Source organism: Sorex fumeus, unplaced genomic scaffold (assembly GCF_029834395.1).
Source record: "Sorex fumeus unplaced genomic scaffold, SorFum_2.1 ptg000043l, whole genome shotgun sequence".
NCBI classification, from domain to species: Eukaryota; Metazoa; Chordata; class Mammalia; order Eulipotyphla; family Soricidae; genus Sorex; species Sorex fumeus.
In genome coordinates this window covers 2,781,604-2,798,611 of record NW_026606100.1, presented here as the reverse complement: position 1 = coordinate 2,798,611, position 17,008 = coordinate 2,781,604, and the positions used below count along the sequence as shown (strand labels likewise).

Here is a 17,008-nt window from a genome sequence, read left to right as displayed (position 1 = left end):
GCCTCTGATCTCCGCACTCTGGCCAGAGTGCAAGGGTGCAACCTTCCTCCTGTTCCAGGGATGTGTGTGTGTGTGTGTGTGTGTGTGTGTATGTGTGTGTGTGTATGTGTATGTGTGTGTGTGAGAGAGAGAGAAGTGTGTGTGTGTGTGTGTGTGAGTGAGAGGTGTGTGAGTGTATGTGTGTGTGTGTGAGGAGTGTGTGTGAGTGTGTGTGAGAGAGGAGTGTGTGTGAGAGGAGTGTGTGTGTGTGTGAGAGAGTGGATGTGTGTGTGTGTGTGTGTGTTTGTGAGATCCACACCTTCCATGGTCTCTCTCCACCAGAGTGGGCTTGTGAGGAGAGCCTGATTTTTCGGGCAGCAGTGTCTTCTGTGAATGGGGAAATGAGCGCCTGGGAGCACCCTGCTCCTCCCCCTGAGCGCGTGCTGGGGCTGTGCCTGCTGAGTGATCTGTGTTCCTCCTCCACCGCTCGCTCTCCTGGTGGGCCTGACTCATACAGCCCTGTGTGAGCTCAGTTACCCGCGGGGCAGGATGCTGGCCTGGGCTTAGATGTGGGCTTGACCTCTGGGACTGGAGACTTATTTCCAGTGGGGATTGTGTTGGTGGCCCCAGAGCGAGCAGCTCGTGAGGCGGCGGGCGCTGTCCAGCCCCGTCTCTCTGCTCCCCATGCGCCCGGAGTTCCTTGTGGCTTTCTGGGTTGGGGGGTGTTGTTGAACCTAGGTTGGCTGCAGGATCTCAGAGGTACCTGGTGCCTGGGTACGCTTGCCTGGACGGGGGGATCTCTAGGCCCAAGACCTTTGTATGACTGCGGGGTGGTCACTTTCCAAAGACCCGCGGCCACTCGTCCAGGTGCTGGCAGGGGCGAGGGCCAGCTCTGTGGGCACCATCCAGGCGTGTTCTAGGAAGCTGGTTTTTGTGTGTGGACAAGAGGGAACCTGGCTTCGTTCGCCGCCTTGCCCCTGTGGGGAGTGTTGTTTCCCACGGTTCGGTCCGGCGGTGTGTGTCCAAGGGGGGTTTCAGGGTAGGAAACCCAGGCCTGGACGCGTCAGAGAACACAGGGAAACCACTGGGAGATTTCCGGAGTCAGTGTATGCGTCTCATGTTTGCTGTCTCCTGGGGGAGCAGGCTTGGGGGTGATGCATCACCTGGGATGTTCCGTCTCTTCACAGCTGTCTCTCTCCGCAGACCCTGCTCCTCGGAAGATGCACTATTATAGATACTCGAATGCCGAGGTCAGCTGCTGGTACAAATACCTCCTTTTCAGCTACAACATCATCTTCTGGGTGAGTGGACAGCCGCCGCCGCCGCCGCCGCGTTTCCTTCCTCCTTTGGCTGGTTTTGGCAGTGCTGGGGTGGAGGAGGGAGGGTCTGTTTCCGGGTAGGTGCTCAGGGGTCACTCTTGTTGGCGGTGGGGGTGGGGGGCAAACCTAGGGCCTCTCAAGCAGGGCAAGGGCCCGCCCACGGAGCCACACTCCTAGGCCCGCAGGCATCCTCTTTTCCAGTCCTTTATTTGTAAATCTGGGTTCGCCAGTGCTTTTGATCTTCCAGCTCTCCTTTGAGGTCCTGTGTGGAGTGCTGGGCAGCGATGAGTCCTGCCTGCAGGGAACCAGCCCCTTCTAAATGATAAAGTAGAGAGGACCAAGGTGTCACTGGCACTGTCACTCCTGTTGTTCATTGATTTGCTCAAGTGGGCCCAGTAACATCTCCATTGTGACACTTGTTACTGTGTTTTGGCATATCGAATATATGTTTGGCGTATCGAATATCACGGGTAGCTTGCCAGGCTTTGCCGTGCGGGCGAGATTCATCGAGGGGATGAAAGCCCGGGGCCACTGTGGGAGGTAGAGGGGACTGAGTAGTGAGAGCACATTTGTTGACAAGAGAGATCTGAATGTCGAACCCTGGGATGCTTGCCCAGTCCAGCACTGCCTCTGGTGATTGACTTTAGGAGTGAACAAGAGAGTCTGTTCTTTTTTTCTTGGAGGTGGGGGGAGAGAGAGGGTGTTTGGGCCATACCTAGTGGTGCTTAGGGTTTACTCCTGGTTCTGCCCTCAGGGGTCACTCCTGGTGGGCTAGGGGGACAAGGTGGGGGTGCCGGGAATTGAACTCAGGCACGCCATGTGCAAGATAAGTGCCCTACCTGCTGCCCTCTCTTGGACTCCAAGAGATTTCGTCTTGGAGGAGCCTGGCGAAGGAAGCCTTCAGGCAGAAGGGGCAGCCTGCTGTGCCCTCCAGGCAGGTACACGAGAACCAGGACCGGAAATTGGCATTTGCTTTGGTCGAGGTCGAGAGGTAGTTGGGAACTTCAGCCGGAAGCCCGAGGAGTGTGAGAAAGTAGAGAGGATGGCTCAGGACACCTCTTTCCAGAACTCTGGCCTTAAAAGACAAGAAAAATTGATCCCTGCCTGGAGGTGGCCAGGGGGTTACGGGAGGTGTCATAATGGAGCGTCGCTCCTGGGATTGGCCCCAGGAGAGGCTGACATTGATTCTCTGCAGGGGCCAGATATGATCACACACAGAGGCTTTGAGCCCATGAAACATGGATGATGAGTGTCTGTGTGGGAAAGCTGGAGAACGAGGGTCCGAGTGCGTGGCCACGGATGGGACTCATTGGCCCGGCCCTTTCCCACGGGTCTTCCCTGTGCTCAGACTCGCGGCTCCCGGCCTCCTTTCCCCTGCCCGGTGCTGCCCAGTTGCTGTGGCTCCCCCTAGCCGAGAGCTGTCGGCCTCCAGACCTGCTCTGCTCCCGCCAGGAGACCCTTTGGCCCCACCTGTTGTCCCAGCAGGTGTTTTGTGTGGGCGGCCATCTGGCCTCACGGCGACCCTGACCCTGAGAAGCGCGTGTCTGTCCAACTGTCCTTCCCGCCCTGCCCGCCCTGCTGGCCCTGCCGGGCGCATCTGGCCTCCTGCCGTGACCTCTGACTCCCGCCCGGCTCTTCTGCAGCCAGCGCTCAGCTCTCCCGCCGATGCTGCGGCCGACGGCCCTGGCTGTCACTAGATCCCAGAGGCTCAGAGGCTTTTCTGATCTGAACCAACGCTTTTCCTCTGGGGAAGCCGGACAGCTCTGGCCACTGGCAGCACTGCGCTCGAGGAGGGGCAGAGTTGGATGGATCCGTGATGGGAGCGTGTTGGCGCGGCGGTGGGGAGCCTGGGCAGAGTGGTGCCGCGTCGGCACCGTGTGTGGCTGAGACGTAATTACCTTTCGCTGTGGAGGGGCAGAACAGGAAGGGACAGGAAAGCGAGGCAAGACGGAGCTTGGCTGGGAAAATGAGACGGGGCGGCCGCCTGGCCCTGCGGCTTGAGTTCTGGGTGATTTTCGGCCTCTGTCTGCATCTGAGCCACGAGTGTGGCGTGAGGCCTGGGAATGGGGTGCGGAGGCCTTCAGGAGAGGCGCCTGTTTGCCAGACAGGCCTCTCACCTGGACCGGGGACGGCGGTGACCTCGGTGTCTGCTGTGTGAAGTGACTGATCTCACCTGCCAGCTGCCCAGGCTCCAGCGTTGCCGCAAGGGTGAGGAAAGGACCCGCCAGGCCCTTGCCAAGAGAGTTTCTTTTTTCCAAATGGAGAATGTCCAGAAATCCTTGTATTCTCATCACCTCGCTTCCAGAATCATCCACTCGTAGCTGATCTTGCTCAATTCATATCCCCTCCCGCTGCCCCAAGGCCCCCCTCAGATTATTTTGTAGCAACCCTGAGAGAGGTTTCCTATGTCCTCCCCACCCCCGGAGAGCTTTGGGATTTGTTTTGTTTGGATGGATTAATGCAGAGAGCTGAAGGGATCCGGGGCTTGTGGTGGCGGAGCTGAGTGACGCGGGCTCAGCCTGAGCTGAGTGCACGGAGAGAAACCTGTTGCTTCTCTGCCCTATTCTGGGTGCCAGGGCTCACACAAGTTATATTTAGTGGTTTTGCCTGACTCAAGACTTGTCTTCACAGCATCAGTCTTTATAGCAAACACCTGTGGCACCTTGACAGCTTTTTAAATGTCTCTTCCACTTTTTCTTCATCTCCAGGGCTGAGATTTTCCCCAGCTTTTCTGTTAATGGTCCGGGTGAGACCAGCATCACAGATGCCAGCCCTGTCTGTCTGACCCTCTGGGATGCTTGCCACAGGATGTGTGTGTGTGGGGGGAACAGTGCTCCCAGACAGCCCAGGATTGTGAGGTTATTCATATATGTTTTCTATTGTATTTATTTTTTTAGATCACTCTTTGGCCACCACGTCAGACCCGTTTCTGGGGCACTATCTTACTTAGACTCAGGAAATGTAAATCGGGATCACAGTGAGATGCCACATTCTACTTATTAGAATAGTTATTATTTTTAAAAAAGCAACTAGAGGGGCTGGAGCGATAGCACAGCGGGGAGGGTGTTTGCCTTGCATGTGGCTGACCCAGGTTCAATCCCTGGCATCCCGTATGGTCCCCCAAGCACTGCCAGGAGTAACTCCAGAGCATCACTGGGTCTGACCCAAAAGAGAAAAAAAAAAAAACCTAACCACAACCAACAAAGAAACAAAACTCAAAAAAGAGAAAATATTAGGGCTGTGTAGGTAAAAAGCATCCAGGGTGTTTGCCTTGCTTGCAGTCTACCCTGGTTCTATCCCTGGCCTCACCTGTGGTTCTCCAGGTACCACCAGAGTGATCTCTGAGCACCGAGCCAGGAGTAAGCCCGGAGCACCAGAGTGTGGCACCCCTCCCCCCATCGCCCACCAAAACAAGAAAAAGGCCCAGAAAATGTTGGCTAGGATAAGGGGCTGTTAGGCTTTGCTGTTGGTGAGCACCTAAAACATCGTAGCCACTCACATAGTGTTAGGGCTTCTCAGGAAGGGTGAACTCAATGGTGCGAGCACTGTGGCCAAGAGCAGGACCTCTGGCGAGCGCCACGGCCAGTAGGCACATGAACACCACTGCCAAGGAGTGCGAGCCCCGGTGTGAGCTTGTGAGCGACAACCTGCCGTCCTCTTCTCCTCCCCCCCCCCCCCCCCCCTACAGCGGGATCAGCCACCACTGTGCCTGGTCAGCACAGTGAGGGCAGCCGAGGGATGCAGGTGGGAAGGGGCTTCAGGGAGTCCACATGCTCCATCTAGCAGCATGTCTGCCCCTGTACCCCGGGGGGTTTGGCGCCTCCTCTCACAGAGGCCTTGGCCCTGCCCTGTCCATAGCAGTACCCCCCACCGCCCCCGGGCATAGGAATGCAAAGGTAGACTCTGCTGAGTGTCCTGCGACAGGAGCCAACCAGCGAAGGGGGGCGGTTGGGGGGGGGGCGCGGTGTCCACACTGGTCCATTGTGTGCCACAACACAGATGAGCCTCAAAGACATCACGGTGCCTGGGGGAACAAGGCCGTCCCACTAGGTCCCCGCTATCACGTGACCCCCGGGTACTCATCGTCAGAGGGGTTGAGGTGGGAAGTAGAACTGGGGTTGCCAGCCCCTGGTGGGGGCAGTGGACAGTTGCTGGTCCCTGTGTTTTAGGTTTGCCCGAGGGAGGTCTGTGGCAGTGACCCCGTGCATGCCGCCTGCACCCCTGGGCGGTGAGGTCAGAGAGTTGATTTCTGCGGGTCCGACCCGGTCAGCAGCAGTGAGATCTTGCCCCAACTCGCCAGGGAGGAAGGTTGCCGAGCGGGTGGGGAGGGCGGGCCTTAGTTGGCACTTGCCCCGGCTCTGCGAAGAGTCTGAGCATCCCTGCCTGCATCCTGCATGTGGGCTGCTGAGCCTGGATGTGGCCTGCATCTGCCTCAGAGGAGTCCCCTGGGCGTCTATGCTCCATGTTGGCCAGCCTGGGACTGCAGGAACCATCTGCCTGCAGCCTCCAGGAGGGGGTGACCGTACCCTTTACGGTCCAGGTAGGGGAACTTAAGTTTTGCCTGAATGGCAGCCCAGCCCCGGGAGGCAGGACCCTCCTCCAGGAGAGACAGAGCGAGTCCGGCTCTCCTCCCTCTCGCTCTCTGGTTCCCTCACCTGCCTGGGTGGGGAGCAGCTCATCTCCCGTCGCTGTGCTCCCCCCCCCCCCCCGCCCCGCCTCCGTCCTGGGCTATGGCGGGGAGAGGGCCCCCTGTACTGGAGATGAACTCTTGCCTATGAGTCAGGGGACCGCAAGGGGGGCCGTGCACTGGTCTGCGTGAGGAGCGTGTCCCCGTATCTGCCTGGCGGGGAAGTGCCTACTTCCTGGTCACGCGTGTCCCGTGACCTGTGATCGTTTGCACAGCTGAGAAGCGGTGCCTTTCCCTCTGGTCAGATGGCCCGGAGCATCCCAGCTGCAGCCTGTCATCCGTGTTCTGTTGTCCTGTCTGCAGCCCCAGACAGTGCCCCCCCCACCCCTCGTGAGGGTACCCTTGCGGTGACAGTGTTGTGCCCTTGCAGCCGTGGCATCTGTTTTCCAAGCAGCATCACCTAGTGTTCAGGTTGCTTGAGTTCCAATTGTATTTTTAGAAATTCCCATATTGGACATTTAGGGTGTTTGCGCTCTCTCTCTCTCTCTCTCTCTCTCTCTCTCTCTCTCTCTCTTTTCTTTTGCTGTCCTAGATAAGGATGCACTGATTAGTGTTATATGATACAGATCCTGTCCTTACAGGAAGGAGGGAAATGATTGGCTGGGATAGATTCCCAGGAGTGAGAGGAAGTAGGTCAGAGGTGTGTGCATCCTTCACACCTGACATATTTACATAGTCGAAATAGCTCCTCCAGAAGGACTGCCCCACTTTGTAGGAAACCGCCTGCCTTGTCTTTCTTGTCTTTCGGCACATGGGGGATGTGAGAGAGGGGTGGGGGCGAGAGAGGGAGGGGAGGGGGAGGGAGGGAGGGAGGGAGTTTTCCACATTGTGTGGGCTTGCCAAGGGCTAAGATGACCCCGTCAGAGTCCCAGAACAAGGAGCTGCCAGTGGTGCTGACCCCTCTGACCCCACCGCTCTGTGGCAGGGGTTTCCAGGGAAGTGCCACAATGGAGCCCGGCAGGAAGGCCCCTGGCTGCCATGTGGGTCTGCTCCCTGCGTGGGGCCACGGCCGTGCTGGAGTTTTCTCCGGGGAAGCGCTCTGTTCCCATCTTGTTTGTGTCTTTTTTTTTCCCCTCCTAAATGCTTAAAAAAATGAAATAAATCCTTCCCTCGACTGAAATACGATTAAGTGGACACAGGTTTCAGGTGTCCAGAGGGAGGAGTGGTCAGCTGTAGGTGCAGCGTGGCTGTTGGTTATCTCGGGGCAGAGAGGAAATGTGGCCAGCAGCCCGAGAGTGTCCTGAGCGCTCTTCCCTCCTCATTCGAGATTTTTTCTCCCTCTTGTGTGTAAGCCGCCCCGTCTCCCGACCGGCCTTTGGTTGGCTCATTACCTTTGTTTCTTTTTTTTTTTATTTGCTTTTTGGGTCGTACCCAGTGATGCTCAGGGGTTACTCCTGGCTCTGCACTCAGGAATTACTCCTGGCGGTGCTCAGGGGATCATATGGGATGCCGGGGATCGAACCCAGGTTGGCCGCATGCAAGGCAAACGCCCTACCTGCTTTGCTATTGCTCCGGCCCCTCATTACCTCGGTTTTTCTCTTGAAGTGACATGGCCCCCAGTAATGCACATGCCCCTGTATTTCACACTTCTGTAAGTGCCCGCTGCTACCCCATCCCCCCTTCACAGTGGGCAGCACTGCCCGTGCTCCCCCCCCCTCCCCCCCAGGTGCTGGACCTCTGGGAGGTGGCAGTAGGTTCAGAAGCAGCTGTGGCACTCTCTGTTCTACATAAGGTCGATTTCCCGGGGATGCTGAAGGCTTAATTTTTTTCTGAAAAGGGGCGGGGGAGGGCGCGGTTTGGCCGGAACACTTTGAAATCTGTTCAGGGTTGACTGGACTGTCCTCACTGGCCGCCGCTTCTCACCTTGGAGAATTTTCTGAAACCAGCATGCGAATCAAACATCGCTGAAATTTATTTTAGAGCAGATTTTCTAAGATTTTTTGTGATTTCCCCCACCTTCGGCTTATGACCCATAGTTTAAGGAGCCAGGGCTTAGGTGATGCTTTCTGGTTTTGGATTTTGTTCATTTGTTTAAATTTTTTTTTGCTTTTTGGGTCAGACCCGGTGATGCTCAGGGCTTACTCCTGGCTCTGCACTCAGGAATTACTCCTGGCGGTGCTCGGGGGACCATATGGGATGCTGGGAATCGAACCCGGGTTGGCCGCGTGCAAGGCAAACGCCCTACCCGCTCCGGCCCTAAATTTTTAAAACGTTTTGTTTTCACAACCTGTGGCGCACACTTGTCTCTGTGGGACCATGGGTGGTCATTCTTAAGAGCACCCTCGGTGGCACTGCTCTGGAGTGGGTGCCCTTGGCTGCCCCCAGACCGTCGCACACCTCTGCTCTTCTTCAGGATTGTTTCCCCACCTTCTTGCTCGGGGATTATCTTGCTCCTTTCCAAGCAACTCAGAGTCCAGTAGTTACATAGCTCTTAGCTTCTTTCCTAGCGTAAGAACTTGTTGCTGCCCTCCCCTCCCCCCCTCCCAATATGTACATTTTGGTTGGTCAGTTTTTGTTTGGTTAAAATATCTTCGGCTTTTTTTCTTTCTTTTTTTTTTTGAGGGGTGGGAGATGGGGTTTGTTTCTTAGTTTTGGTTTTTGGGCCACGATCTGGCTGTGCTTCGGAATCACTCCTGGTGGGCTCGGAACCATGTGTGGTGCTGGGGACTGAACCCAGGTGTCCGCATGCAAGGCCGCCTGCAACCTTACCCACTGTCCTGTTACACACGCTGTCTGTGATAAGTGGCATCTGTGTGATCTGTATGTGATGTATGTCTGTATGTACTGTCTGCGTGTGATGTCGTATATGCTGCTGTAGTTTTGTTAGGGTTTGTTCTGTCAGGGAGTCATTGGGCTTTTGAGTCATGCCGGCTTGGGTGTGGGGCAAATTTAGGGCTGCTTGGACCATAATTTCTTCAAATCCTATTTCCCCTCCCTCCCTACCGACTCCTTGTCCTACAGATCACCGAGACTCTGTGGAATTTCCTTACCCCCTCATCCGTCCACTGTAGTTTGGGTCATTTCTATTCTCTTCCTTTGTCTTAAAATTCACTTATATTTTTTCTTTTGCCTAGTATCTAATTTTCTTTTTCTTTTCTTTTCTTTTTTTCTTTTTGCTTTTTTGGGTCACACCCAGCGATGCACAGGGCTTACTCCTGGTTCAGGCACTCAGGAATTACTCTTGGCCGTGCTTGGGGGACCATATGGGATGCTGGGAATTGAACCCGGGTTGGCCGTTTGCAAGGCAAACGCCCTACCCACTGTGCTATCACTCCAGCCCCCTAGTGTGTAAACTCACACAAATATGGGGGTGCGGCACCCACACGGCGGCGGCTCTATCTCTCCCACCACCCGCGTTCGGTAGTCTCACCCTTCTACCACCCCGGAGAGGTCGATGGCGATGGTCAGGCGGAGGAAGGAACGAGGGCCAGGCTGGTTGGTATTAGTCGTAGTTTATTCTGATTCTTTCTTCTTCTCCCCTTGTCTCTCTCTCTCTCCCCCATTCTTCCTCCCCCAGCTACTTCATTCTCCTCCATTCCCCTTCATCCTCCTTCTCTGGAGTCTGGGTTCTGTTCCTCTCTGAACTCTCTTCTTCCTTCTGCCTTCTGCCCCCCTCTGAACTCTCTTCTTCCTTCTTCTGCCCCTGTCTCACTCCTACAGTACAGTTAAATCCTCTCTCTCTGAGGAATTGGGGGAACAATTACACATAGGTGTGGTCACAATCAATAGGGATAGAAATCTTAGCCTCAGGGAAGACCGCTCCTAGGACAGATCCTTCCTTAGCAGGAGGACCCACCCTAGAGCAGAATTCCATGGGCGTGCCTCTCCTCTCCTTGACCGACAAGCGTACAAGAATATAATATAAATCATTTTGTATGGATACAGTAAGAAATATCTTAAACTTATAGAATTGCTCTCCTAGGGCCATCTCGATCTCAGACTACGGTGCTCAGGCCAGATAGTCTTTCCCACCCCTAGCAGGATCCTAGTCTTGTCGTTACCTTTGGATCATGACAGCATTTGTCTATGATCAAACTCTTAACTTATAGTTAAGAATCGTGGCACTTTGGCCTGGCCCATTTCGCTGCCAGGGTAGCTCACTGCTTGCCCTGGGTCCATTCAGTCCCTCGTCGGGACCCTGCTTTTGGGGTGTTAGGAACTATGGGCAACTGAGGCTTAAGTCGAGAAAGATGCCCGGGAGTGAATAATATTCAAGGCCAATCAAATCCTAAATTACAAAGCATAATGTTAACGGTCTTCCTGTATCTATACAAAAAGGATATTACTTTAAGGTAAACTATTCATAAGGCATAAGGAGAGGAAAAAGGCAATATTTCACTCATATATAAAATCATAGATTTCTGGGAAACTGATCTTACAAATTAACAAAGTCTGATTAAGGGGAAAGCTGATTAACTGGATGAGGAGGAGAGCATAGGAAAGACTGTTTACATGTTTACATGTAAACACAATGGAAGTGGAAGTGCCTCTGGAGCACTGTGGTGGGTGTAACCAGATAAAACCTAAGCTTCTTGAAGGACAAAGCAATGTTACCCAACACCTAGTATCTAATTTTCTAGTAGACTTCAAACGAATTCATTTTTTTTACAGTATGAATTTATTTATTATTATTATTTAAATTTTTCTAGTTGAATCACTATGAGATAGTCCCTTACAAAGCTGTTCCCAGTGGACATTTCCCAGCGCCAATGTCCCCAGTTTCCCTCCCACTGCCCCTCTCCCCCAGTCTGCCTATTTATTATTTTTAAAAGGCCACATTAATAAAGGTGGTCCTTAGACAGGCTCATGAAGAACAGAGAAAATCCTAGTAAATAGGTTAAAAAACAAAATGATAGAAGTTGCAACAGGTATTGCAGAAATACAAAGGATCATGAGACTGCCATGCACAGTGATAAAAAAAAATTAAAAGACGTCAATGAATGGCAGAAAATATACACACATTAAAGGATACTATGAACGATATATAAATAGCTCATAAATATCAACAACAAAAATAACAAGGCTATCAGAAGATACAGGCAAGATCTGTATAGACCGAAGAAGACCTAGAGATGGCCAGTAAGTCCATAAAACAAAGCTCGGTATCACTTATTTTCAAGGACATTAACATAAATAAAAATGAAGTTGAATTGCTACCTCGCTACTGTACAAGCAATCTACATCTATAAGTATTATAATAAGGATAAGTGAATTCATTTTTTTTTTTTTTTTTGCTTTTTGGGTCACACCCAGCAATGCTCAGGGTTTACTCCTGGCTTTGCACTCAGGAATTACTCCTGGTGGTGCTTGGGAGACCATATGGGATGCCGGGGATCGAACCCAGGTTGGCCGCATGCAGGGCAAACGCCCTACGTGCTGTGCTATCGCTCCAGCTCGTGAATTCATTTTTAATGTATTTTTTATTAGTTTTAATTGGAGCCCAGCAAGCTACCGAGAGTGTCTTGCCCGCACGGCAAAGCCTGGAAAGCTCTCTGTGTCGTATTCGATGTGCCAAACACAGTAACAACAAGTCTCACAATCTGCTGTGAGACGTTACTGGTGTCCGCTCGAGCAAATCGATGAACAGTGGGAGGACAGTGCTACAGTGCAGTGCTTAATTGGATCAGCTTTAATTTTTCTGTTTCATTTTTCTTTAAGTCTCTGAGCACATTGGTAGCATTTGACAGCTGCTGCTAGTTCTCGCCTCTTTGTGTGTTTCCTGTGTTCTTATCTACCTTTCTCCCCCTCTTGTTATCAGTCACATTTTCCTCCTTTTTTGCCTAGCTAAGTTACTTTTGGGTAGATGCAGACAGTTTTCCAGCGAAGTATTCTTCCTGTTTTGGTCATCCCAGGCTGCCGAAGCGAATTGTCACCGAGTGACTGAGTGACTTACACAACAAGAATGAGCGACTCGATTAGCATATCTCGGGGCTAGAAGTGAGGTGAGGGTGCCCCGAGGAGCCCGTTTGTGGGCTTGGGGTGGGGGCTTCTTGTCTCTTCCTCCTCTGAGGGTGCTAATCACCGAAACCCCTCCTGGCCTTGTCTGACCCTGAGAACCTCCTCCAGGGCCCACCTCAGACACAGCCCACTGGGAGCGGGGCCTCCGTCCAGGGAGCAACTCAGCTTTCCATCCGCAGTTCTTCCTGTGCCTGACATCTCTCGTGTGTGTGTGTGTGTGTGTGTGTGTGTGTGTGTGGTGTGTGTTGTGTGTGTGAGTGACTCCTGCTGGTGTGTGGCCACTCAGCTCTTCCTGTTGTGTCACATTCCCTTGCATTGCTGTGTCATGTTCTCACCCATGTGTCATTTGGGTTATTTACAAAGCAAGGCCATTAAGACCAGCAGCCTAGGGGCCTGGATGAGGGGGATTGTTCCAGGGGTCCTGAAGGAGAACGCTGCCCATTGTCTCTAAAGACCAGATGGCGTTGCTGCCATAGTTGAGTAGTTGGCAGGCCACGGTTTGCAGGCGGTGCCTGGCCCTCTGCCTGTTTCTGCCTATACGGTCGCACAGGAATGCAGGCCTGCGCCGTCGGGTCACCTACTTGCTCTGGCTGTTCAGCTCGAAACGCACCGAGCAGTCGGGAGAGACCGTCTGGCACGTAATGCTGCGGGTAATTATTATCTCCGGCCCCGTGGGCCCTTGCATGTCAGCTGAGGTTCTTGGTTTCCCAGTGCAAGTCGTTGAGCTGTGCCCGCCAGGGCAGCTCGGGGCGTGGCGTGGCGTGGGGTTGCCTCTCTCGGGGCGCTGGGAGCTGCTGTGACCTCCCTGGGATGAATCTGCACCTCCACTCCGCCTGCCTTTCTCGGGCCTTGACACAGCCAAGGTCCTGGGCGGGGCAGGGCGGGGTGGGGCCCCCTTATCAGGGTGCACAGCCAGCCACGGACGGCCGCCCTGGAGGCCCCTGGGAAGCGCCAGGCCGTGCTCCTGGGGGCCTGGGCTTCTCCGGCACTGCTGGGAAGGGCACATGTGCTGTTTCCGAGCCGCCCATCCGGCGGGAGGAAAAGCTGGTGTGTGATAGCGGCGTGACCCTGCCCCCCGCGGGGGGCACCTTCCTGCTGGCCCCCAGCCCGGAGACTGGACTCTGGCCTTCCTTCCCTCCCAGAGAAGAGGAGGCTGCCCGCCTCTGACCTTCCCCGCCCCCCCCCTCCCCCAGGCTGGTGGCTTTGGAAGGGGCGTTCCCTGCTCTCCACTGTGTTCAGGGAGGAGCGGAGGCTCCGTGCTCCTCCTGCTCCTCCCCCCTGCCCGCCTTCCTCGCCTGCCTGGCCTGCGGAGGCGTTTCTCCAGAGCCTGCTTCGCCGCTGCCCCAAGCAAGAGGCCGCTGGACGGCAGGAGCTTGTTTGGCACAGACTGGGTGCCAGGAGCCTCGGGGAGGGTGGGGGGCACTGGGGCTGGGTCACACGGTGTCTTTGCTGCAGTCGGTGCTTGTGGTCCCCAGAAGTGCCTTCCAGGCCTTGTCCTGCCGACAGGACCAGCAGAGACCTCGAGGGGGTGAAAGGGAGGCAGGGACCGAGATGGGGCAGCCGGAGGGTTCGCTCGGTGACTGCAGGGAACATGGGCTCTGCCTGGTGGCCAGGCAGGCCCACCTGCTGGTCAGTGAATCAGCAACCCAGACTGGATTCTGGCCTCTTGGGCCTTAATCCCTCACGCGCCGCCCCCTGCAAAGCCCCCTGTTGTAGAGCAGAGGGAGGGTCCCGCGGGGCGTTGTCTCTTGGGGCCCACAGACTGCGCTGGCACCAGCAGCAAGGAGTCTGGATGGGTGTCGGGTGCTCACCTGTGTCCAGGGCGGTCTGTGACCCTTCTACCCACTGCGGCGCCCTGCCCCTAGCCCCCCTCGGATAAAAGCAGGCAGGAGTTGGAAGCCAGAGCCGCACTGGGGAAAGTGGAGTGTCACAGCGACTGTTTGCCTTTCATTGGGTGGGGCGTGGATGCAAGGCAGCCCCGAGCCAGTGAGCCTCCAAGGGGCTCAGCAGGAGGCTTGGGGGCGGCTTGAGGCAGCAGAGGGAGACGGGACCACCCCCTGTGTCTGCACCTGTGCTGTGCATTGGGGGCCAGGTCACTGGGGGCCAGGTCAGGGGCGGTCAGGGTTGGGGGGTGGGTCGGGGATGGAGCCATTGTCCCGGTGCTCCCCTGCGTGTCTGTGTTTGGGGGAGGGGGCCTGGGGAGACTCGGACAGGGAGCACACAGGAGGCCTCTGGCCCGGGTCGCTGCTGACTGTGCTTGGAGTTGCTCCTGGGCTGTGGGGGCCCTGGTGTTCCAGTGTACCCGGGGGCACCTTAGGGGAGGGGACAGTCTGTGCCCCCCTGGCTCCTTATCCCTCCAGCAAGCTCTCTATACCCAGATCTTGGCCTCTGCTCACAGGGCTGGGGCATCTGGACAAGGAGCTGCCCCAGGCCGCCGGGATGGCTGCTCAGAACAGCTTCACAGGGCCTTTGTCCGGCGGAGTCCCAGTCTCCTGCAGGAGCCCAGCCCCCACCCCTGTCCCCCAGCCTGGCCTGTATCAGGCTGGCAGTGTTGCCTTCCAAGCTAACGTGTGTCTCTCCCTCTCTCCCCCACCCCCGCCCCTCCTCAGCTGGCTGGCGTTGTCTTCCTCGGAGTCGGGCTGTGGGCATGGAGCGAAAAGGTAGGCACAGCTGTCGCCAGACCCTCTGCTCATTTCCTCAGCTGTCATCGTCCCTCCCTCCCTCCCTCCACACCCTGACATGCCTTTTGCAGTGCGAAGACACGGCTCCTAGGCACTCCGTCCCTGCAGGCCTTTGCTCGGTACCAGGCTCTGCACCTGCCGTGGAGGTTGGGAACTCAGGCCAGGGCTGGGTTGGATCGGGTTTGGGACTCGGGGAACTCCCAGTTTCCCAGCGGCCCCGGCCTTTCCGTCGCTTGGTCCAGCTGCCCCTCTCTGAGGTTTGGCAGCAAACAGGTCCTGGGCACAAAACCCTTGTCCGCTCCCACAGACAGGGCCGCTGGGCTCAGGACACAGGTGCTGCATGTGTCTCCTGGACACTCAGGGCTGGGCTGGGCTGGGGCAGATCTGGCCTAGCCTGAGCCCCTGGGTGACTTCCTGGAGGGGCTTGGGACCCCAGGAGCTTGGGGTGGGGACAGGGGAAGGTGGAGGTGCATGCCTGCTCCTGCTGCCTGGCGGGAGGCGAGCAGCCCAGAGGCCGCCCAACAGAGCTGCGGGAAGTGAAGCTGACACTCTTGAGCTGCGTATCTGCTCCTTCAGCCGGGAACTGCAGGAGTCCTCTCCTTTGCATACAGGAAGCCGGGGTGCTTGGGCTTGGGTAAGGCTCCACTGTAGGTTTGGAGTAAACCCTTGTAGGTGAACCCTTCAAGGGCAATTATTGAGGCCAAAATAGTCTTTTGTCCCAGTGACCACCAAGGTGCGACTCACAGTGCCACCGCGTGGCCACCCGTGGAACAGCAGTAACCCTGAAGGTTTCTCTGGGCTCCAGGCTCAGCTTCCCGGAATTTTCTCCCTCCTCTCGAGAACGTTTCAGACCAGTTTGGTTGTCATGAATACGTGCCCGTTTGTGTTGAATTAAAATCGAGTTCTTCAGTCCCACTGACCCCAGTTTAGGTGCTCACAGTGGCTTGCCCGCAGCACCCCTGGCTTGGTGTTCGCTTCCTTCCTACAGAGAAGCTCTGCCTCAGTCTGGGAGAAGCTTGAGGCCAGGGGGAGGGTCTGCTGATCAGGGGCCAGGGAGGGAAGCAGGGGGGAAGGGCCACACCTGAGCTGCCTCTTTGAGGGAGGCCCTGGCCTCACCCCACCCGGTTCTCCCACCCACCCTGGCCCCTCTGTGGTGATGCTGCCCTGCTTTCTCTGCCTCCTTCAGGGGGTGCTGTCCGACCTCACCAAGGTGACCCGACTGCACGGCATCGACCCTGTGGTGCTGGTCCTGATGGTGGGCCTGGTGATGTTCACTCTGGGCTTCGCCGGCTGCGTGGGGGCCCTGCGGGAGAACATCTGCCTGCTCAAGTTTGTGAGTGGCCCCAGGGGCGGCTGGGGTGGGGGAAGCGGGGACAGACTGGTGGGTTGTGTGGCCAGACGCAGGCTGCAGCCGCGGGGGGAGGGCGAGCGGGAGGATGGAGGGAGGGCGGGTGGGAAGATGGGAGGGAGAACAAGGGGGAGGGTGAGTGGAAGGATGGAGAGAGGATGGGAGGAAGGATGGAGGGAGGATGGGGGGGAGGGTGGGTGGGAGGATGGGAGGGAGGAGGGAAGGGCGGATTGGCTTGGGGGATTGGAGAGAGGATGGGAGGAATGGTGGCCTGGCCTGGAGGTGCCCAGTCAACACGTCTCATTTTCAGGGACCAGTCAGATGAGCTTGCTCTTCACCCTGCCCGTGGGAGGGTGGGGTGGTGTTTGGGTTTTCAGCCCCAAGGGTGTCCTGCAGACCGGCCCCACTGTCTGTCACCTGCCTTTTTCGGCCCTGCAAGTCCTGTTTGCTACTCACCTTCTGCCTTTTTGGCCAAAATCAAGAGCAGCTGCCAGCTAGCGGGAAGCGTCTCCCGCTCCAGGGAGCGTGAATCTGCTGGATGCTCTTGGTTTCCTGGCAGGACTTGGAGTTACTAGGAGTTTAGTTTTATATTTAGATACGGCTTTCTTTTTGAAATGGTGCGTTCGGTTAAAATTAAATAGCACCTGGTGGAGGGAGCACATAATTGAGGCTTGCAGTCTTTTTTGTTGCTGTTGTTGAATTTATTAAATCAAATCTGTTCTTTGTCGGCCTTAAGAGCACCGTTTTTCTTTGCCTATCACCCCCCATCACCCCCCTCCCCCCACACACACTTAAAATAATTGCATTTAATCTCTTGTTTTCCTGTGAATGGAGGTTGTGCTTTGGAGGGTCTGTGTGTGCATGTGGGCAAGTGTGTGTGTGTGTGTGTGTGTGTGTGTATGCATGCACATCTGTGTACATGTGCATGTGGTGCATGTGTCTGCATGCCTGTGTATGTACGTGTGCCGTGTGCTTCTCTGTGAGCATGCACGTGTGTGTGCATGTGTGTTTCCCTGGGTGGCTGCCGGTGATGACT

At 55.8% G+C, this 17,008-nt stretch overlaps 1 protein-coding gene across 1 annotated transcript in view; it reads left to right on the top strand.

Annotated features, from left to right (window-relative positions):
• Window positions 1-17,008, top strand: part of TSPAN14 (tetraspanin 14) — a 44,857-nt gene that overhangs the window by 24,093 nt on the left and 3,756 nt on the right. The window contains exons 2-4 of the mRNA XM_056120619.1: window positions 1,183-1,280; window positions 14,553-14,603; window positions 15,811-15,957. Coding sequence (XP_055976594.1) covers window positions 1,200-1,280; window positions 14,553-14,603; window positions 15,811-15,957 — 279 coding nt within the window. The 5' untranslated portion in view covers window positions 1,183-1,199. The remainder of the gene's footprint in view (window positions 1-1,182; window positions 1,281-14,552; window positions 14,604-15,810; window positions 15,958-17,008) is intronic.